Raw genomic sequence first — 23,504 nt, forward strand, 5'->3', positions numbered from 1 at the left:
AAAAAAAAAAAAAAAAAAAAAAATGGAAAAGAAAAAAGAGAGGGAAGGTATAGAGTCAAAAGACAGAGATTCTGGAACCACAAACCAGGACAGACAGGGAGGGGAGCCTCTTAGCCACCAGCAAGTGAGCCCTTTGATGCTGGCTTATATGTGGTCCCTGGAGTCAAGCTCCCTAGGACTGGCGCTACTGAGGTCAGACCTGAGGAGTTGGGAGGCCAACTCAGGGCCTTTGGTGTACTGATACCACTAGGTGGCTGGGTGGCCTTGAAGATGCAGATACCAGATCCTCACCTTCTCTAGGGACTTGAGGACACTCTGTCTCTCACGTAGTTTCTGGATGCTCAGGGCTATCTTGTGGCGGGCACCTTTGGTGACGTTCTGTGATAAGGGAAGAAGGTGACAAGAAGCTGGAGATGGGAGGCTGAGATACTTGGGGGTGCCCAAATAGAGATCAAGGAGACAAAGGGGGCTTGGGCTGTAAGGATGCCAAACTAGTGCTACCCCCAGAACCTCCCTGATGGTCCCCTTGCCTTCACCTGAGACTCCAGGTGCTGCTCAGTCAGTGTCATCATCTCCTCGTAGCTCATCTGTGAGAAGAGGGCTGCATACTTGTGCAAGCGGAGGCTCTTGAGCCATGAGGGCACATCTTTGGAAAAGGAGGGAGGGTGAAAGGTCAGGAGTTTGGCCCTGATGACCAAGGTAAAGGAAGGGTTGTGGGGATAAACCCACAGGAAGCCACAAAAATGCAAAAAATTGTAAGGGGGTTGGGAGGAGCTAAGGTTCCATCAGCTCCTTCTTTATCTGCCTGGCCAGACCCTCTCAGGCAGCCTTCCCTGGGGAGGATATCTGACCCTTCTGAGCTGCTCACTGGATGTGTACTAGGATGACCTCACTGATTACTTCAAAACTCTTCCAGGAACCTCTGTTCCGTCAGTTACCTGTGTCCTGGCTTCCTTGTCAGACTGGGGTGTGTGAAGACAGGGGGCTCCTCCCCAGTCAGACCAGACCTGTTAGGGTAGATGTGGGGTCTCTCTGCTTAGTCTTGAGCCCTAAGAGCAGGGACTATCTATTCCCCTCAGATACGTCCCCTCCTCAGAGGGGTAGGCTGGTGTCAGCTATAAGCTCCTTTCTGCCCTCTAAACTCTGCAGAAGCCCCTAGAAATGGAGAAATGGGTCCTGGTGCTACTGTCCCCAATGTACCTTTCATGCCACTTCCATCCTCCTGGAAAGTGTTCCGGCTGGAGCCCTGCTCCTCTGTCTGCTCACTGCCAGAGGAGGCCACGCTGCTCTGGGGTGACAGGGGTGCGTGATCGGGCGTGGTAAAAGCAGCCCGGGCCCCAAGCTCCTCTGGACTTGGCCACTCACCAGGGGCCTGGGGGCTTGTAGGGATGAGTGACATGGAGCGCTTCAGCGGGCTAGGGTGGATTTGGCAGGGGAGACCTGGCCAGAGCGGGAGAAAAGCAGAAGATTAGGCTTGGGGATCTAACCACAGGAGACCATCTCCCTGCCGTCAGTGCCAGGATGGCAATTTGGCCCTGTAATGTGCCAAAGCAAGGGACCTGGGGTCTAAGGGGAACCATCTACCAGATATACCTCATTCCCTCACCCCCAACACCCAACCCATCAGCAAGCTGTCAGCCATTTCCCTGAACTTCTCCAGTTCCACTGGCTCAAGCCACCAGCACCCCTGGAGGGAATTAATACCATACCCTCCTCACTGGTTTCCTGCCTTCACTCTTGCCTCCTGCAGTCCACGCCCCTCACCATGGCCATAAAGATCCTTCTAAAAATGAAAATCTGACCAAGCTGGACTCCTGCTCAAATCCATGTGACTTCCTTTCATAGTGGAAACAAAATTCAAATGCTTCCACATGCCTAAAAGGCCATGCAGGACCTGGCCCCTGCTCCTCTCTAACTCTCTTCTCCCATAACCCACCACTTGGTTCATGCCTGTCCTTGGCCTCCTCCCACATGTCCCTTTGTTCCTGAAACACTCAAGCTTGTTCCAGTCTTAGGACTTCTGGACTTGCTTCTTACCTTCCTGATCTTAGTGGCTAGCTCCCTCAAGCCTCATCTCGAGTGTCACCTCTGAGGCCTACTCTAAACCCTTAATCTGAAGTCATGCCCCACTCTGCTGCCCCAACCCCAGTTACTCTAACACATTACTCTCTTGTCTTTCTTATAGCACCTATCACAACCTGAAATTATCAAGTTATTTATTTATTTATTTATTGAGATGGAGTCTTTTTTTTTTTTGAGACGGAGTTTCGCTCTTGTTACCCAGGCTGGAGTGCAATGGCACGATCTCGGCTCACCGCAACCTCCGCTTCCTGGGTTCAGGCAATTCTCCTGCCTCAGCCTCCCCAGCAGCTGGGATTACAGGCATGCGCCACCATGCCCAGCTAATTTTTTGTATTTTTAGTAGAGACGGGGTTTCACCATGTTGACCAGGATGGTCTCGATCTCTTGACCTCGTGATCCACCCGCCTCGGCCTCCCAAAGTGCTGGGATTACAGGCTTGAGCCACCGCGCCCGGCCCGGGATGGAGTCTTGCTCTGTCGCAGGGCTGGAGTGCAGTGGCACTATCTTGGCTCACTGCAACCTCTGCCTCCCGGGTTCAAGTGATTCTCCTGCCTCAGCCTCCTGAGTAGCTGGAATTACAGGCGTGCACCACCACACCCATCTTTGTATTTTTAGTAAAGACAGGGTTTCACCATGTTGGCCAGGATGGTCTCCAGCTCTTGACCTTGTGATCCGCCCGCCTTGGCCTCCCAAAGTGCTGGGATTACAGACGTGAGCCACTGTGCCTGGCCTTGTTTACTTATTAACTGTGCCCCCTGCTAGAACAGAAGACTTGTGATAGCAGGAACCTGTCCCATCTTAAACATTATATATTGTAATGAATGAAGTATGTAAGCTGCTTCCTCAACAACCTCGTTATGGAGCCTCACAATCTCCATTTTTTTCTGCAATGAGCCCAAACTCACCACCCATGGGGCCTGGTGGCTCAGGGTGATCCCAGACCCTCTTCTGCAGGATGCTCCACACCCTCTGTCCATCCCATGTCTGACAAACGAATCCAACTTTTTTTTTTTTTTTTTTAAAGAGGGGTTTCACCATGTTGGTTAGGCTGATCTTGAACTCCCGACCTCAGGTGATCTGCTCGCTTTGGCCTCCAAAGTGCTTGGATGACAGGCGTGAGCCACCACGCCCGGCCGACGAATCCAACTTGATTTTTTTTTTTTTTGAGATGGAGTTTCGCTCTGTCACCTAGGCTGGAGTGTAGTGGTGTGATCTTGGCTCACTGCAACCTCTGCCTCCCAGGTTCAGGCAATTCTCCCTGCCTCAGCCTCTAAGTAGCTGGGACTACAGGTGCCCGCCACCATGCTGGCTAATTTTTGAATTTTTAGTAGAGATGGAGTTTCACCATGTTAGCCAGGCTGATCTTGATCTCCTGACCTCAGGTGATCCACCCGTCTCAGCCTCCCAAAGTGCTGGGATTACAGGCGTGAGCCACCACACCTGGCCTCCAACTTGATTTTTAAGCACTCTCAAGACAGGGCAGGCTCCCATGAGCTTCCAGACCTTTTATCTGTGCTTTTCCCTCTGCCTAGCTCACCTCTCCAACCCTTCTCCATCAGCCACTTCTCCCTTTGTGCCTTGCTACATACCCCTCTGCTGCTGCCCCAGGCACAGTGCTTGCTGCCCTTCTCACTATCCTCCCTCTCGCACTGGACTGTGGGCTCATGGAGGATGGCAGCTCAGCCCAATTACTTCTACAACTCCATGATCAGGCACAGAGCATGACACACAGAAGTCCTTCCAATGAAGTTTCATAAAAGACAAAGGGGTGCTAAGAGGGCCTCTGAGCTCCACTGATCTCATCCAAAAGTACCCCAAGTCAGCCTAGACAAAAAGAAATAAAAAAAAGCCAAAAAGCCTCACCCTGGGTAGGTGAGAACATCAAGGCCTGTGGAGCTGAAGCCCTTTGCCCCAGTTCCCACGGGGAGTTGACAGGCTGAGACAGAACCCAAGCCTTGTTTCTGATGGAAAGGCTGGGGTTCCTGCCAGTGCTCTACTGACATCCAGCCCAGGAAGGAGGGCTAGCCTGATGCAGGCCCTAGAGCATCGTCCCTCAGCTATGACAATACTGATGCTCCTTGCTAGGAAATCATCTAAGGGAGAAGGCAAGGCAGTGGTCCACCCCTAATACCAGCTTCTGCTCTACCCTAGAGTGTCGGAGGTCCTCTTCCCAGGGCTTCTTCAGCCTCTAGACTCCCTCAGCCTGGGCTTCTGTCCCCATTCAGGACTCTTGAGGGAACATGGCACACTCTGGGCCCTGGGGGGCTGGGGAATCCTCAAGACAGGCCTTTTGGCCTGTTTTGGTGTTTCTGGCCTCCTTCTTCCTACCTTCTCAGCCAAGAAGAGGGCAGGCGAGGCTGAGAGGGAAGGAAATTACCCTGACTGGAATGATCGTGCAGTTCCTGAGGAGCCCTGCTTGGCTCCACACTGGGGTGGAGGCTGGCCACAGAATGAGAATGACAAAAACAAGAATGCCGGCTGGAGATCCAGGGCCTTTCACTCTCCAAGAAATCTTGATCTGTCCTTGGCAGCACCCCAAACCCACGCTGGCTGCCCTCAAAGGCCAATCCTTGCTCCCCACTCAAAAATATTTTAATGATTTCCTGTTTCCTGCAACTGCCTGGAATCCAAAAACTTCTCCTGTCCTTCATGGCCTCCCAGAATGTGGCCTTCACACACTGAGGTCTAAGGGTAAAGACAGACCTGAGTTCAAATCCTGACTCTGACTCTGTTGCCTGTATGTGATCTTGGGCAAGTCACTTCATTTGCCTCTCTGCCTCCATTGCCACATGAAGTCCTTTGCTGAGGGATAGGCACATGGTAAGCACAAGTCTCTGCTACTGCTATTATTCAAATCCATTCCAGCCAGACCTGTCTGTACACTGTCCCCTCTAATTTTCCATCCCTGTGCTTATTTCATGCTGTGCTTTCTACTTGGAATGTCCAATTCCTTTTGCTCTTTTGGTCCAAACCCCTATCAACATTGTTGAATCTTGGTCCTTTAATAGCTGCTAGGGTCCCCATGATGAGGAGCACAGAAGGTATCAGAAGAAAGAAATTTATAGGCACCCTGCATGGGTTATACCTCCCCTTGGTGAGGGCTGAGCATCTCCAGGAGGGGTACTTTTTGGTGGAGGTAGTGTAGCATAGTAGTTCAGAGTATGAGCTCTGCAGCAAGACTGCTTGGCTTTAAATCCTGGCTATACCACCTTGGCCAGGTGAGACTTAGCCAGTAAGTTTATATGTATAAAGCTCTTAGAATAGCTCCTCGTAAAGACTGAACACTTAACAGTTTTTTTCTTTTTTTTGAGATGAAGTCTTGCTCTGTCACCAGGCTAGAGTGCAGTGGCACGATCTTGGCTTACTACAACCTCCACCACCTGGTTCAAGTGATTCTCCTGCCTCAGCCTCCCAAGTAGCTGCAGCTACAGGTACGTACCACCAAGCCCAGCTAATTTTTGTATTTTTAGTAGAGACGGTGTTTCACCATGTTGGCCAGAATGGTCTCAATCTCCTGACCTCATGATCTGCCCACCTCAGCCTCCCAAGTGCTGGGAATACAGGTGTGAGCCACCATGCCCGGCCTAATTTTTGTATTTTTAGTAGAGACAGGATTTCACCATGTTTCCCAGGCTGGTCTTCAACTCCTGACCTCAAATGATCCACTCGCCTCGGCCTCCCAAAGTGCTGGGATTACAGGCCTTGCACTCAATATTTTTCGGCTAGAATGATCATTATTAATACATCCTCCCATCCTGGAACTGTGATGCTCCATGACTGGAAAATGAGGTCCAAGGCACCTCAGGTTACTGTTTCCTGAAACTGCCCTTCTATCCCTTTATCTTCTCAGGTTCTCACCAGCAACTGGGAGGGAGGCAGGTGCATTAGAATATCCACATTAACTGGGGGAAAAATTGGCTCAAGGGCTAACTGATGAGCACCAGGTACCAGACAGCAGGGCATTTGGGATGTGAGGTTACCCCCACCCGCTGGCACACGTGACATTTCACTGCCACTCTCTCCTGTCTTGCTTTATACCAGTGCCTGCTGAAGGGGACTAGCCACTCTGAGGTTAAATCATCAACCACCCCCTCACCCTGAGTCAGGTCATGCCGCCTTACCATGGCTTGGAAAAGCCACCCTTCCTTATCCTGCATATTTCAACTAACATTTCATAAAGTCACTGGGATACCAATTCTTCCTTCTCACCCTAGCCTGTAGGGCTTTCACTAAGAGAGCTCTTTCAAACCTGCTTAGTTGGCAGGACAGTGTAGTGGTCAGAGGCAGGCTCTGGCATCAGACTGGTTGTGTCTGTTCCACCACTTGTTCTACATATAACCTTGAACACATGACTTCACCTATGAGTCCCAGTGTCCTCATCTGTTGAATAGGGCTAATGATATGGTTGTGATGCTGCTTGAGATCGTATCTACAAAGTGTCTATAAAAGAGTACCTAGCATAGTCAATGCTGAAAAATGTTACCTACTATTATAAATACCTTGCAGCACGAGTTTTGTCTTATACAGACAGTGCTCTCAGAAACAAAGCTGTAAATTGAGGCTAGATACAAAAATCCATAATGACTGAACTGGAAGGGACCTCAGATGACAGGATCCACACTTCCATCAAGTATCATAGCCTAATGTCCTTAGAGGCCAGGTATATGTCAGAAATGCCCAAAGGGGGGTTGGTGGGAGCAGAGGCAGACTGGGGTGCTTGTGCAGAGTCTAAAGGGCATGCTCAACATTAAGCTCTATATTATCGTTGCCACTGGGAAAACAGGTCGTGCTGAGTTGCTAGATCTTTTGACTTCTCAAGGCTGGAAATCTCATTTCTAGGGAAGCACTCACATTTATTTAAAAACCCAACACGACAAAACCAAACCAAAGTATGGGTTCAATAAGACATGTCTGTAGGTCAGATTCACCTTTGGGAAAGCCAGTTCACAGCTCTGCATTGCCTCATAAAGCTGAGGCCTAGAGCTTATGTGACTTGTCTTAACGCCACAGAGTGAGGGAGCTCTCACCAGTCCAACCTTTTTCAAGTAGACATGGCCTTCTGGGACACCGCACCCACTTACCTGTGTTTGTGTTGCTCCCAATACTGTTGATGGCTGGCGGCACTGAGCTGGACGGGTGGAAGGGCACGTGTCCATTTTCCCGGGGTGGCTTGTCCTGCCAGCCTGGCCCTGCCTCCCCAGGGCCCAGCTCTGCAGGGCCCCCCCACTCATCTGAGCCTTGGCGCGAATGGTAGGAGGGCTCTGGCCGGGAGCGGAAGCCACTAGCCAGCCGTTCTTCCAGGTGGCTCAGCCAGAGGGCCAGTGCGTTGCGGTCCTCCAGTGTGGTGGCTGGGTGGATGAGGGCATAGGAAAGCAGCTGGCGGCTCTCCTCGATGAAGGCATTGCTCTCGATTGAGTAGGCCAGCACTTTCTGCAGTAGCCTCATGTACTCTGACTTGGCCTCTGTGTTGCCTGGCTGAAGCAGGGGAAGGTGGGTCAGCAGGAGGGATACCACCTTCTCTTTGGACTCCTGCTGCCACTGGCTGACGATGGCTACAGAAGGGATAAGAAGAAATGTCAGGAAAGCCAGGGTGGGGTACTCATATTCACCTGAGAGCACTGCCTATGGCCTATTCCCCCATATTCCCTCAGCTCCAATCTACTTTCATAACAATCTCCTTTCCATTCACTCCCAACCTTATCCCTCATATAGGTGAGATCAAACACATTGACCCTGCATCTAGCATTTTTTTCTTATTTTTTTTAATTTTAATTTTTATTTTTTTTTGAGACGGAGTTTCGCTCTTGTTACCCAGGCTGGAGTGCAATGGCGCGATCTCGGCTCACCGCAACCTCCGCCTCCTGGGTTCAGGCAATTCTCCTGCCTCAGCCTCCTGAGTCGCTGGGATTACAGGCACGCACCACCATGCCCAGCTAATTTTTTGTATTTTTAGTAGAGACGGGGTTTCACCATGTTGACCAGGATGGTCTCGATCTCTTGACCTCGTGATCCACCCGCCTCGGCCTCCCACAGTGCTGGGATTACAGGCTTGAGCCACCGCGCCCGGCCTTTTTCCTATTTTTTTTTAAAGAGACAGGGTCTCGCTATGTTGCCCAGTCCGCAGTGCAATGGCTATTCACAAGTGCAATTCCACTATTGATCAGCATGGGAATTTTGACCTGTTCCATTTTCAAACTGGGCCAGTTCACCCCTCCTTAGGAAACCTGGTGGTCCCTCGCTCCTGGGAGGTCACCATATTGGTGCCACACTTAGTGCAGACACCCAATCAGCATAGCACATCACAGCCCAGCACTCCTGGACTCAGGCAATTCTCTTGCGTCAGCCTCCCAAGCACCTAGTACTACAAGCATACGGCACTGCACCCAGTGTAATTTTTCTTGGTTCTATAACTCCTGATCTCAATAACCTGCAGTGCCTTCCAATAAGCCAATCTTGCTACTCTGAAATCTGAACTCCTCCTGTCCCCAGACCTGCTCTCATGCTTTATCTCCATGACTCTTTACTCCATTCTTCATGGCCTCTATGCTATTTCACCTGTCAAAAAGCAGTCTCCGGGCCGGGCGCGGTGGCTCAAGCCTGTAATCCCAGCACTTTGGGAGGCCGAGGCGGGTGGATCACGAGGTCAAGAGATCGAGACCATCCTGGTCAACATGGTGAAACCCCGTCTCTACTAAAAATACAAAAAATTAGCTGGGCATGGTGGCGCGTGCCTGTAATCCCAGCTACCCAGGAGGCTGAGGCAGGAGAATTGCCTGAACCCGGGAGGCGGAGGTTGCGGTGAGCCGAGATCGCGCCATTGCACTCCAGCCTGGGTAACGAGAGCGAAACTCCGTCTCAAAAAAAAAAAAAAAAAAAGCAGTCTCCTTCCTGAATGGAGAAGGCAGTGGTATATGGTAGTTAAAATTTTGGGCTCTGGAATCAGATGCTCTAGACACCCAAGCTTATTAGCTGGATCTTAATAAGCCACTTTGAACCTCACTGACACTAAATTATCTGTAAAATTTTGGCGATAATTACAGTACCCAATACACAGTGTTGCTCTGAGATTCAATGAGCTAGCAAAGAATGAAAAGTGGTTTGGCATTTAGGACATAGTAAATGCTTGCTATTGTTCTCTCTCTGCTTCTAGATTCTCCCCTTCCAATCCATTCCATACATCTAGATGCATTTATCTTCCTAAATCACAACAGGATGTCATGTTCCTGACCAGGAGTTTACAGTGGCAATCAGCAAGCACCAACAGATTCAAGTCCAAGAACTCCTAGCCTAACATCACCTTCATTTCCAGGGCACTCTCCATCTCCCATTCCTCCAGATGAAGACTCAGCTCAGGGTATCTCCCATCTTCCCTGGGGTTCTCTCCACAGTATATATTCATCCAAGTTCCACACTTTGCCGAGATTCAAGGTTTTGGCCGCAACGACCTCCTTCCTCCTACACAAATTCTCTTTGGTAGGTGGCCTAACTTACTGCCCTCCTCCAGGAAACATCCCCTGGCTGTTCCATGCCATGGTCATCTTGACCTCTCCTTTCAATCCTACTGTGTGAGGACCTGAGTCTGCCCTGTGGAGATAAGTCAGGTTTCCCCTTTCAACCCAGAAGGGAGGTCCCTAAGAATATGGCCCCAGGCTGGCCACATCAAGGAAGGCTTGGGGAGGAACTGTTACAAGTCTGACTCTCCCCATCAAAAACCTTGTTAGCGCTGGGTGTGGTGGCTCACGCCTGTAATCCCAGCACTTTGGGAAGCTGAGGCAGGTGTTCAAGGCCGGCCTGGCTGACATGGTGAAAGCCTGGCTTTACTAAAAATACAAAAATTAGCCAGACATGGTGGTGGATGCCTGTAATTCCAGCTACCTAGGAGGCTGAGGTGGGAGAATCGCTTGAACCCAGGAGCTGGAAGTTGCAGTGAGCCGAGATCATGCCATTGCACTTCAGCCTGGGTGACAAAGTGAGACGCTGTCTTTAAAAAAAAAAAAAAAAAAAAAAAAAGATAAAACCTTGTTAGCTAAACGGGGTGGAAGATGGAGATAATGCTGACAGGACAAGGAGAGGGATAAAGAATAGCAATACTTGAGAAAAGAGACAAATGTTTAGGGCTGAGGCCAACTATGCTCTCACCCTTGGGCAACTGAGCTGACACCTGTAGCCAAGGTAACGATTTACAAATATCTCACAATAAAGGAGTTCTGAGAGGTGTGCTAATCGTGAGGTCTTGGAAATGGGCAAAGGACCTGGCTCTAACCAGACAGAACTAGGACCCCAAAGGAGTGGGTGATGAAAAGAACAGGCAGAGATATGGCATATGTCCCCTAACTACCACTTACTGGCCATGTGACTTTGGGCAAGTGTGATCACTTCACTGAGCTCTATTTTCTCTATCCGTAAAGTGAAGCCCAGAATCATTCCTACCTGGCATGGCTGCTATGAATTATGTAAGGCCATAGCATAGAATAGGTCCTTAGTAAACACTAGCTGCTTTTGCTAGTATCATGGTTATCATCTCACTATGTCTCCCTCCTTTCAAATACACACAGAGATTCTAAAGATACAAGCCAATCTCCTGGCCCAGGAAACCAAGAGGCTGGGAATAAACACCTATAAGGAAAGTCTTGGAAACCTAGATGTCTGAGGATCTTTCAACCCAAGTTTCTTAGACCTTTAAGAGTCCAATGCATCTAGCATGCTTCAGGATTGGCTTAAAAAAGAAAGTTCTGGCCAGGCTCGGTGGCTCACGCCTGTAATCCCAGCACTCTGGGAGGCTGAGATGGGTGGATTATGAAGTCAGGAGATCGAGACCATCCTGGCTAACATGGCTAACCTTGTCTCTACTAAAAATACAAAAAATTAGCCAGGTATGGTGGCATGTGCCTGTAGTCGCAGCTGCTTGGGAGGCTGAGGCAGGAGAATCACTTGAACCTGGGAGGCTGAGGTTGCGGTGAGCTGAGGTCATGTCACTGTACTCCAGCCTGGGTGACAGAGTGAGGTTCCATCTCAAAGAAAAAAAGGTTTCATGGACCTCCGGTCTCCTCTACCCACACTGAAGGATGGACACCTGGCCTTGCATCAAAAACTCAAGAAATGCCCTTTCTGTAGCCCTATTTCTCTGAATGATCTGCTTAGAACTCTGTGGCCTAGAATTCACACCTAATTCTGCTTAAATCTGTAGCCCTAGGAAAATGAATCTCACACAATTCCTAACTTCTGGCTATAAAGACTCTGGATTTTCTTGGCCTGGGGCTCTCTGCTCTAAGCTTCCTAGAGAGAATACCTGTTAGTTTTTGTTTTTTTGAGATGGAGTCTCGCTCTGTTGCCCAGGCTGGAGTGCAGTGGCTAGATCTCAGCTCACTGCAACCTCTGCCTCCTGGGTTCAAATGATTCTGCCTTGGCCTCCTGAGTAGCTGGGATTACAAGCATGCACCACCATGCCCAGCTATTTATTTTTGACGGAGTCTCACTCTGTTGCCCAGGCTGGAGTGCAGTGGCATGTGGCATGATCTTGGCTCACTGCAACCTCCACCTCTGGGGTTCAAGGACTCTCCTGCCTCAGCCTCCCAAGTAGCTGGGATTACAGGCACACACCACGATACCTGGCTGATTTGTATATTTTTAGAGGAAGGGGGTGTATCATCACGTTGGCCAGGCTGATCTGGAACTCCGAACCTCAGGTGATCTGCCCACCTAGGCCTCCTAAAATGCTGGGTAACACTGCGTCCTGCCTGCTACTTTTTTTTTGCTATGTTGGCCAAGCTGGTCTTGAATTCCTGATCTCAAGTTATTTGCCCACCTCGACCTCCCAAAGTGCTAGGATTACAGGCATGATCCATCATGCCCAGCCAAGAAAACACCTGTTAAATCTATTCATTCAAAGTCATCAACTCATACTATGTCCACAGCATTGCTTACAATTAATAGTAGAACCAATACCATTACTGCTGCTGCTACTACTATTATTGACAATGGCAATAACGTATGGCACATTTTTTTTTTTTTTTTGAGATGGAGACTTACTCTGTCACCAGGCTGGAGTGCAGTGGTGTGATCTCAGCTCATTGCAACCTCCACCTCCTGGGTTCTAGCAATTCCCTTGACTCAGCCTCCCAGGTAGCTGGGACTACAGGTGCACGCCACCAAGCCCAGCTAGTTTTTTGTATTTTAGTAGAGATGGTGTTTCACCATGCTCTACAGGATGGTCTCGATCTCCTGATCTCAGGATCTGCGGCCTCGTCCTCCCAAAGTGCTGGGATTACAGGCATGAGCCACCCCATCCGGCCGGCACTTTCATTCAGAATGGATACTGTTTATTGAGCATTTACTATGTGCCATACACTATACTAAGAATATGATTGTTTTTCATCCCTGTTTCAAACCTGTTTTAGCATGCACATCTTACAGATAAGAAAACAGATTTGGGGCCGGGCGCGGTGGCTCAAGCCTGTAATCCCAGCACTTTGGGAGGCCGAGGCGGGTGGATCACGAGGTCAAGAGATCGAGACCATCCTGGTCAGCATGGTGAAACCCCGTCTCTACTAAAAATACAGAAAATTAGCTGGGCATGGTGGTGTGTGCCTGTAGTCCCAGCTACTCAGGAGGCTGAGGCAGGAGAATTGCCTGAACCCAGGAGGCGGAGGTTGCGGTGAGCCGAGATCGCGCCATTGCACTCCAGCCTGGGAAAAAAGAGCAAAACCCCGCCCCAAAAAAAAAAAACAGATTTAGAAGAAAACAGATTTGGGAAGGTGACAGAGCCAGTAAGCAACACAGCTGAGATCCGAACCCAGGCTCTGTGGGCCTCCAGAATTAAGAGGAACTTTTTTTTTTTTTTTTTTTGAGACGGAGGCTTGCTCTATTGCACAGGCTGGAGTGCAACGGCGTGATCTTGGCTCACTGCAACCTCCGCCTCCTGGTTTCAAGTGATTCAGCCCCCACCAGTAGCTGGGATTACAGGTGCATGCCACCACACCTGGCTAATTTTTGCTTTTTTTTGAGACAGAGTCTCTTTGTTGCCAGGTGCCAGGCTGGAGTGCAGTAGTGTGATCTTGGCTCACTGCAACCTCCGCCTCCTGGGTTCAAGCAATTCTCCTGCCTCAGCCTCCCGAGTAGCTGGGACTACAGGCACGCGCCAGCACGCCCAGCTAATTTTTGTAATTTTTTAGTAGAGACGGGGTTTCATCATGTTGGCCAGGATGGTCTCAATCTCTTGACCTCGTGATCCGCCTGCCTCGGCCTTCCAAAGTGCTGGGATTACAGGCATGAGCCACCGCGCCTGGCCAATTTGTGTATTCTTAGTACAGACAGGGTTTCGCCATGTTGGCCAGGCTGGTCTCAAACTCCTGACCTCAGGTGATCCAACCGCCTCAGCCTCCCAAAGTGCTGGGATTAGAGGTGTGAGCCACGGTGCCCGGCCAGGAGAAACTTTTTACCCACAACCTTTTATGTCACCAATGCCAAGTCTCTCTTCTTCCCCAGCTTTCCAAATCCCCTTCAGTATCTGCCACTCAAAGCTAGGAAACCTCATTCCCCTTGTCTGTCTTCACTTGAACCAGTTGCCAAGATTATGAAGCTGGTCTTTCAGGCCATTTCCATGTCGAAAGATTGTTTTCCAAGGCAGATCTGGCCTTCCTGAAGTCTTTTGTCTTTTCTGCTTTCCCATCTCCACCTGGCACTCGATCAAATGGTAAGAACTCTGTGGTACCCTCTTTTCATAACTTAGTCCTAGAGTTTTCAGTTCTTGATGAGAAAGAAGAAAGTGATTCCCATTAGGCACAGAAAGTCAAGAATGAAAATAAAAATAAAGAAGTTGAGGATATGCATCCCAGTCAAAAAAACAGTTGCCTGGGTAGTATGCTTCCACCTGTGTAAAGCAAGGATTACAAAAAGCTGCTGAGAAGATGTAGGGAGATGATGCATGCAAAGCATCTGAGAGTGCACCCATAGTAAGCATTCCGTCTGTGGCTCAATGATGGGTGTTTTCCTCTCTTCTCCAGTAGAGTCCAGTAGGCCTGCCCCTCCAGCCCTACCCTGACATTTTCAATCGCTGTTGTTTAGGCCTTGCAGGGTAGCCAGAGGCATCTGGGACAGAGAGAAGCCTTGTCTAGTCCCTCCCCCACTCCAGAGTACTGCCAGGACCCCAGGGCTAAGGGGACACAGCTTCTCCTCTGGTACTGCCAGGGTACATGACAGAACAGCCCCAAGGGTTGGGCTCAATACAAGACCTTGTTCTGCTGCCGAGAAAGGGGAGAGTGGTTTTGGACGAATGGAGGCTGACTCCGGGGAAATGTGTATTCATGTGTCTGTGTGGTGGTGGTGGGGAGGGCAGGCCTTCCATGACTGAGAAGCATCAGTGAGTACTGGAACTGGTCCAAGGAATTTGTGCAGCCTCAGGCCCCTTGGGGTGAGCCCAGCTGGGGCTAGAAATGACGGGTGGGGATGGAACTTCTAGTTTCCTGCCCAGATCAGAAAAGTCTGGCCCAGAGTAGAGGCACAGCAGAGGCCCAACGAATACCTGCACAATTGAACCCAGATGGTCTCCTGGAAGGTAGTGGTGTCTGTGCGTTATCACGTTACCTCTAGGATCCCCTAAACTCAGGTCACTCTGTCTCAGGTCCTAGCAGAGTATACTGAGTCAGAGCATAAGTTCAACAGGCAAATTTGCTGGGTTCAAAATCTAGCTCTGCCTCCATGATCTAACTCAATGTAATTATGGGCCAGTCCTTTAACCTCTCTGATCTGTGGTCTCCTCTTCTGTGCAATGGGGACTGTAAAGCCTCTACGTCACAGGGTTGTTGTAAAGAATCAATGAGACAATCATGAAAAGTGCCTGGCATGTGGTAAGTGCTCAGTACATTTATTGTTGTTGCTCCTGGATAAAATCTAGAGCCCATGCTGTTTCAGGGCTGGTGGGAACAGTTCATGTACAAGAGCACATCTGGGCCTTCCCCTTAAGATTCCCAACAGGGGTGGGGAATTTCACACAGTTATTTACCAAAAACAGACACATCTCTGGTTCCTTGGAGCTAGATGCACAACAAGCAATGATGAAATTCTGGAGGTGGGCGGATGGGGGAAGGGGCTGGGGAATGCTATGAGACCAATAGCTGCTTCTCACCAAGCTGCAAACCTGGACTCTGCAAACATGGAGAGCTGAGGAAGACGGTGCGTATAAAAATGTCCTCCTTGGCTATAGCAGCAGCAGGGGAGAGCTGGCCAGGTGACCAGAGCTAAGTAGGTCATGACCCTAGGTCCTGGCAAATCAAAGGAACCAAACAAGACTTCCATAAGAGCAAACCCATTTTAATGTAATGGGCTGGTGCAACAATTGTAGTAGCCTCAGGCACCAGTCGGAGGGGCTAGGGTTTGGCTCCAAGTATGACCTTCTCTGCTTCACCCCAGCTCACACTGACACGGGGGAGGGCCAGGGGGATCACATTTTTGTTTGATGAACTGTCAAGGAGAGCCTGAAATTGGAGGGTGGAGGCCAGGGCTGAGCTCTGGTGACTCACTTACCATTGCTCCCTCCTGACCTCAGTTTCCCCACCCAGATTCAATTAGCCAGAGAGGGAGGAGTTTAAACCTGCTAGATATGGGGACTGACTCAGAGGATAGGAGGTGGGAAGAAAATGCAGGAAATGTCTCCCAGGAAGCTACAGGACCATGGAGTGAAGGGGAATTCAGCTTCCCTGACCCTAGTCTCCTCCTCCTTTCCATGGGAGCAGCCTTCCGGTCCAAATTAGCATCAGGGAAAAGGAGAGGGGCAGGGTTATTGTTCTAGCTCCAAAGAGGCAGGGAAGACAGTATCTGGAGAACGAAAAGGGATTACAACAAGGGGCAACCTGGGACCTCTCCTTCCTTGTTCCAGAAACCCCTGTAATATTGCTTTTCCGGTCCTAGGTGTTGCCTCAGGTCCTGCTTCCGTGAAACTGATGCTGGCTGTCTGGGCTGGAGGACTTCCCTACACTTTCCCAGCTGCCCGAGAGGAAGCGATAACCTAGGCCAGGCTTTCTGCAGCTACAAGCCCCAACTCCCCACTTCTAGTAGGTCACAAAACAGTATCCTCACCACCTTCCTAGGCCTACCCAGAATCAGTGTCAGCATCAGGACAAGTGGTTCTCCACTGGGTGCACACAAGAGTCAACCAGGGAGCTTTAATCTCCAGGGAAGGACCTGGGCATCACGCTATTTTTAGAAAGGCCCTGAGGGATTCTAACACAAAGCTAGGGACATACTCACCTAGGTAAATTTCTCTGTGCTACCTGACCTATCTGAGTAGGAAGGAGGCAATTGGGCAGCTCTGACCCAAACCCACATCCAAGGTCTCCCTGGAGAACTGGAGGAAGTAGTAAGGTTAGCTGGGTGGGACATGGAGATACAACCCAGATAAAGCTGGGGATTTGCCTCACTGTTCAGCTCTCCAGGTTTGAAGAGACCCAAAAGCTGGAAAAAAAAAAAAAAAAAAAAAAAAGGGCTTGGAGACAGGCAACTCTTAACCAGGGAACTAGTGAACAAACTGAACTCAAGATTTGGTTTGTTGAGTAGGTACGCATCTTTCTGGGGAGGGTAGGGAAGAAGGGAAGATTTTCTGAGTGGTCTATCCCGATAAAAATTAAGAATGCTTGTTCCAGAATAATGTGTTGGGTTCTCCCAAAAGAAAGTAGTATCCTTGGCTGTGGCTTTGTCTTCTTTGGCACATTATTTCAGAGCCCAAGAGGTACCTGAAAAGTACCAGGACAACCCCCTCACTGTCCAAATAGGGATCCTGAGGCACGAAAGGGTCAGGCAGGAATGACCCAGGTCACAAGAGGTGTTAGTGGAGAGCTGTAATCTACAACTCTTGGGTGTCTCATGTCTCAGGACAAACGAATCCGCCAGCAGGGCATTGCCTCTTATACTGCCTGGTTAGCAGAAGAACCTGGGTATTCGTTCCCAGGCCCATCCTCTCAGGATTCAGATCTTAGTAGGTCTCTGGGGGGCAGAAATCTGGATTGCAACAATCACCTATCCCCAGTGATTCTGATGATGATGCAAAGTTTGAGAAACACCAGGGAATGGGAAGGCCATGATGACCAAAGAAGAAACAAGAGTATGAACAGTTCCTTCTTTGAGGCAGGTCTTCAGGCCCAGAAAGGAGCACGTTCCTTTACAAATAAGGTAGATGGGGTTCTACTTGAGGGTGGGAATGAGATAGGAGGCACCTGACTCCTTAGTCTTAGAGCCTTTAGGTCTACTAGATAGCAGGCATTCAAGACCCTACCAGAATTTACCTCTGTGATCACTTCTCTTTCAAGTCATGCTTTGCTGCAGTCCTGGCAGCCTTCCTGCTGACTCTGGAACACACCATGGCCCTCCCTTATTCTAAGTTTTCCTTACCTCTTCACCCATTTAAGTACCAGCTTATTATAGTCTCACCATCTGACACGGGGTTGTGGATAAAAACCTTGATTCATATATTCATTCATCATTCAATTCATTTCACAGCACTTCTCAACCTTGGCTAGGCATTACCTCCAATATCCCACTGCAAACCATCTGGGATTGGGCCTGAGGTTATTTGTATAAAAAGCAGCATGTCTTTCAAGGACAATGTGGTGAGAACAAATATTTTAATTGCATATACCTCTAAACTAGTGGTTCTGCAGAATCCGAGGAATTCATCCTAGAGATGTTTAAAGTGTACTCATTACATCACTATTTGTAAGAGCAACACCACATGTACCATATGGAAGAGTCTATTGGTCAAGGGCGCTAAAGAGCTTTGAAGTCAAACCTGAACTCTACTGCTAACCAATTGTGTGACCCATGGCAAGTCACTTAATATCTCCAGACCTCAGTATCCTCATTTGTCAAATGGGGAAGTAACAGGGCATACCCTATAGAATTGTTGTGAGGTGTAAATGAATACTTAGCAACGAGATATAGAAATATGTGCTGAATATGGAATGATCTTCAAATAATATTGTTAAGTGGTTAATATACATGTTTGGCCACATATATTAAGACAATTAAGGCCGGGTGTGGTGGCTCAAGCCTGTAATCCCAGCACTTTGGGAGGCCGAGGCGGGTGGATCACGAGGTCAAGAGATCGAGACCATCCTGGTCAACATGGTGAAACCCCGTCTCTACTAAAAATACAAAACATTAGCTGGGCATGGTGACGCGTGCCTGTAATCCCAGCTACTGAGGAGGTTGAGGCAGGAGAATTGCCTGAACCCAGGAGGCGGAGGTTGCGGTGAGCCGAGATCGCGCCATTGCACTCCATCCAGCCTGGGTAACAAGAGCGAAACTCTGTCTCAAAAAAAAAAAAAAAAAGACAATTAAAACAATGACAAAGTTGGAAGGAGAGTATGTATGTGTTCATATATGTAGGGAATTTATCTCACAAAATGTAAGAAAATGAGAATGTGAAGTCTGGAAGAAAAACCTCACTTTTCACCCTTTGTACTCTGATTTTAATACAAGTTCTGAAAACAGAAGCAAAACCTAGAAATACTCAAACCACTACCAATAAGTACCATTGATGATTCTGATATACAGCTAAGAACGGTACCCAGTGGTAATCCAACTGCCTGCTCAGGATGGGGCAGTGGGGATGTGTGACCAAGCTGCGTAAGATACTGGCCTGCCCCAAAGGAGCCCCCACTCTAAAGGCAGAGCCATATCACAAACAGAACTCCTGCCCTTAGTGTTAGAGTGGTAGGGAGGGTGGCAAGGGTGAGAAATGGCTGAGCTCTGAGCCTACTGCAGCTGAGCTGGGTTCTTATTGCTCTTGTCTAGGACTAAGAAATTACTGCCAGACCAGGAACTCAGCTGATGTGATCCCTGGCCTGAATAACCATCTCCCCACTACAGTCATACTGCTTCTGTGACTTCTACATAAAAACTCAGTAAAATAAGGGTGACTATTGCTAAGGCAAGTGGGCCTGGGAGATGAGGGAGGCCAGGCAACTGTGTGGCTCCCCAAATCCCAATCCTAGCAGCCCATGCTTGCTTCCTCACCTGTAAAATAAGGCTAATGACAGGTACCTACCTCATAGGGTTGTTGTGAGGATTAAATGAGTTATTGACATTAAAAATAACAACTGATAGTTATTAAGTGTCTAAGCTATAGGTGTGTTAATTCACTGAATCCTCACAACTACCCTGGAAGGTAGATATAATTATCATCTTGATTTTTTCTTTCCTTTTCATTAGTGAGATTACATACTTCTTAGGATATCATCTTGCATTTAAGATGAGGAAACTTGGGCCGGGCGCGGTGGCTCACGCCTATAATCCCAGCACTTTGGGAGGCCAAGGCGGGTGGATCACGAGGTCAAGAAATCGAGACCATCCTGGTCAACATGGTGAAACCCCATCTCTACAAAAAATACAAAAATTAGCTGGGCATGGTGGCGAGTGCCTGTAGTCCCAGCTACTTGGGAGGCTGAGGCAGGAGAATTCCTTGAACCCAGGAGGTGGAGGTTGCGGTGAGCCGAGATCGCGCCATTGCACTCCAGCCTGGGTAACAAGAGCAAAACTCTGTCTCAAAAAAAAAAAAAAAAAAGATGAGGAAACTGAGGCACAGAGTGGTTAAACTGCTTGGTTATATGACAAGTAACAGAAATGAGATTTAAACTTAGACAGTCTGACTTGAGAGCCACGCAGGAACATGCTTTTTTTTTTTTTTTGAGACATAGTTTCGCTCTTGTCGTTCAGGCTGGAGTGCATTGGCATGATCTTGGCTCACTGCAACCTCCGCCTCCTGGGTTCAAGCAATTCTCTCACTTCAGCCTCCTAAGTAGCTGGGATTACAGGCACGCGCCACCATGCCCAGCTAATATTTTGTATTTTTAGTAGAGACGGGGTTTCACCATGTTGACCAGGATGGTCTCAAACTCCTGACGTCCAGTAATCTACCTGCCTCAGCCTCCCAAAGTGCTGGGATTACAGGCCTGAGCCACCACACCCAGCCAAGAACACTGCTTTTAAAAGTTAACATACAAGTAAAGATAGTACTTGGCTTGTTGTAAGGGCTCAATATGAACTATTATTATGAAGAAGAAGGTCTACTTAGGGTGAATAATTTGGACAAACTGCATGGAGCCCCTTGATTCCCTACCCAGCTAGCTTTCAGGTATCCACTACCCTCCCTCTTCTCTGGCTTCCACCTCTCCCATCTGTCACTGGGGCCAACAGCTCTCCATTCAGCCCTGTGGAGGCCCAAACAGCCAGAACAGCTTCAGCAATAGCTTCTGCCTCCTGTCTACAACTGGGGCTTAAGAAAGAGACAGGTCCTAGAGAAGCCTGGCTCATCCATGCCAATGCCGATCTCACAGGACAGAGTGTCTCTCTAATAAGTACTTGGGGAACTGACAGGATGAACTACATCTAAATTCTAAACTCTCTGGAAGCTGCTTATGCTTTAAATCCAACCTGCCTTTGAGGGTAAAGAATAGTATAAGATGACATGAATTTTGGAAGAGTTCTAAAATTCCCTCCTAGCCCTGATATCCTGAAGCTTAAGAAATTAATTACTGGCCAGGCGCGGTGGATCATGTCTGTAATCCCAGAACTTTGGGAGGCAGAGGCGGGCAGATCACAAGGTCAACAGATCGAGACCATCCTGGTCAACACAGTGAAACCCTGTCTCTACTAAAAAAATACAAAAATTAGCTGGGCGTGGTGGCACATGCCTATAGTCCCAGCTACTCGGGAGGCTGAGGCAGGAGAATTGCTTGAACCCAGGAGGCGGAGGCTGCAGTGAGCCGAGATTGCGCCATTTCACTCCAGCCTGGCGTCTGGCAACAGAGCGAGACTGTCTCAAAAAAAAAAAAAAAAAAAAAAAAAGAAATTGATTACTGCTCACCTTCTATCCCCCTTTCATTATGACTTTAGTCTGTTCCTTTCAGCAGCCCACATAAGCCACTCTAAATGATCTTCCTGTAAGGGGAGTTTCCAGTTGGCGTTGCCTTCTCCCATGAGTCCTCTATTCCATACCTGAGGATTCATGGCAACACAGTCCCAGAAGACCCATGATGATGACTTGGGAGGTAACAGATTCCCCACCCACCAAGCCTAGAACCCACAGTTTTTAGCCCCATTGTTGTCTTAGCCACATGACATCTGTTCTAGGTCTCCCTCCTGCTGTGTTCCCATCTCGAAGGGTGGAGACTCACCAGCACTGTTGGCCTCCGACTCCAGCAGGTGGATGTCATTGCAGTCCGCCAGTGAATGCTCTAGGCAGAGCTGCAGGAAGCGGGCCTGGGTACGAGTGACCCGTTTCAGAAGTGACAGCAGGGCCACTGTCTGCTCACACTCATTCCAGCCCTTGAACCAGCCAGCGAGGATGCCCACCTGGTCTCGGAACATCATGGTGCCGGGCCTGGGGCCAGGGTGGGGGGACGGCGGTGGCAAAGGCCAGCGCCGTCACATGGTCCCGGCTCTGGCCTCCTGTTACCTTTCCCCTGAGGGCCAGGGCTTAAGGACGTTTCTGGGCGTGGTGGCAACTGTTGTTGGGGGAGGAGGAAGCCTGCTCACATGGGGGGAGGTCTTGGTCCAGCCACACCTCTTCAGTCTCCTGAAAAAGGAAGCAAAGGGGTCAAACAGAAATAAGGGGCTGAAACTTGCCTGATGAGTGTGGGTTGAGGAGGCATGAAGGCCTCATGCGTTTCTCTTTCAGGGTACTTGCTCTGCTGAGCTCCTAGAAGAAAGATGAAGCCAACACCAGATATTAAATCAACTTTCACTCAAATCTCCAAATCCAGAGAAAAGGCTTGTTGGAACTTAGATGCCTATCCCAGAGACCAAGGAGATGCTGGCCCTCACACCTGGCTATCATAGTGTCAAAGGAAGTGGATTTAATGTAGAAAATAAATTGGAAAGATTTTTCAGAAATGGGAAATAGGAGGCTGCAAATTATGAGAAAAGATATGAATTGATGGCAATCTGGCCCAAGGTGACATGACTAAGCAGAACATATCTCTGACCTTGCTGATTTCTGGCCACCTTCTTTGAGAGCTGGACACTGTGACTGCTAACCTACTGATAGGACTCCAAGGGCGCGCTCTCTCTCTCTCTCTCTCTCTCTCTTTTTGGAAACGGAGTCTTGTTCTGTTGCCCAGGCTGGAGTGTGGTGGTGCAATCTCAGCTCACTGCAACCTTTGCCCCCAGGGTTCAAGTGATTCTCCTGCCTCAGCCTCCCAAGTAAGTAGCTGGGATCACAGGCATGTACCATCATGCCCAGCTAATTTTTGTATTTTTAGTAGAGATGGGGTTTCACCATGTTAGTCAGGCTAGTCTTGAACTCCTGACCTCATGATTTGCCTGCCTCAGCCTCCCAAAGTGCTGGGATTAGGTGTGAGCCACTGTGCCTGGCCAAGGGCTCTTTAAATTACTTTAAGTTAGACCCAAAATGCTGAGTAGAGGATGGATGGTGGGGTAGTGATGCTGGTGGAGATCTTAGGTATGCAGCCGGCCATCTGATCAGTAACTGGCTGGGTATCTATCAGGTATGGGCATGGTCAGAGGCCTTTTCAAATATTACCAACAGGCTGAGGGAATCTCACCCTCTCGAACCCAGCTCCCTGACTCTGGAAAAGGTACAGCTCTGATTTTTCAGATTTTACCTCCCTCTACTCTGAGGTGAATAACTCCCTGCCCTCTTAATTTCCCTGAAGCCTGCTCCAAACCCAAACTCTCTGGTTGGGAAGTCCCCCTGACTTCCAGAGATGCCAGCCTGTCTCAGACTCCTCCTGGGAGCCAAGAAAATGCCAACCTGAGGGGAAGGGGACAGACCAAAGTAAAAAACTCACCAGCTAGGAAGTGTCCAAATTCCTCTCTTAGACAGGAACTACAGAGAAGTTACTTCAACTGGGCAAACAACAGACCTATTTTTCAGTTTGCTGGTTTCTGGACACCACTCTGAAGCCTTTTTCTAAATGTCTTCAGCTCCAGGTCTCCACTCAACATTTCCTCCATCTGTCTCTCTTGCAACCAGTGCCCTTGGCTCTAACCTCAAACCACATTCAGCTCCATCCTCCTTTGGCTGCCAAAGGACTCAGGCTCCTTGGACTGAAAACTTCATACAAAGACCCATTGAACCTACTGGGCTCAGGTCTAAGGGAACTACTTATTACTCTCTGAACTTCCGTGCGCTTGCTGAAGAGAACTGTGGGATGCATGAGGCAATAGCTGTGACTTGCCTCACGGATCCCCTGTGAGACCCTTAAACAGAGCAAACTGGCCTGGTTGCCAATCCCTTTGGATATAAGAAGCAGGAAAGGTATGAGGGAAAATGAAATCTTGCTCCAAGTTAAACAAGCATCCAACAATTTTTTTTTTTTTTTTTGAGACGGAGTTTTTTGCTCTTGTTGCCCAGGCTGCAGTGCAGTGGTACGATCACAGCTCATCACAATCTCGTAACCACCGCATCC

At 49.0% G+C, this 23,504-nt stretch overlaps 1 protein-coding gene across 1 annotated transcript in view; it reads right to left on the bottom strand.

Moving 5' to 3' along the window:
• SAMD4B (sterile alpha motif domain containing 4B) overlaps positions 1-23,504 on the bottom strand; it is a 45,598-nt gene that overhangs the window by 8,424 nt on the left and 13,670 nt on the right. Inside the window, exons 2-6 of the mRNA XM_032248824.1 lie at positions 21,249-21,649; positions 7,164-7,634; positions 1,201-1,440; positions 537-646; positions 292-378 (exon numbers count right to left, since the gene is read on the bottom strand). Of these exons, the coding sequence (XP_032104715.1) occupies positions 292-378; positions 537-646; positions 1,201-1,440; positions 7,164-7,634; positions 21,249-21,444 (1,104 nt within the window). The 5' untranslated portion in view covers positions 21,445-21,649. The remainder of the gene's footprint in view (positions 1-291; positions 379-536; positions 647-1,200; positions 1,441-7,163; positions 7,635-21,248; positions 21,650-23,504) is intronic.

Source organism: Sapajus apella, unplaced genomic scaffold (genome assembly GCF_009761245.1).
Source record: "Sapajus apella isolate SASKATOON/1434 unplaced genomic scaffold, GSC_monkey_1.0 scaffold68, whole genome shotgun sequence".
In the NCBI taxonomy this organism is placed as follows: Eukaryota; Metazoa; Chordata; class Mammalia; order Primates; family Cebidae; genus Sapajus; species Sapajus apella.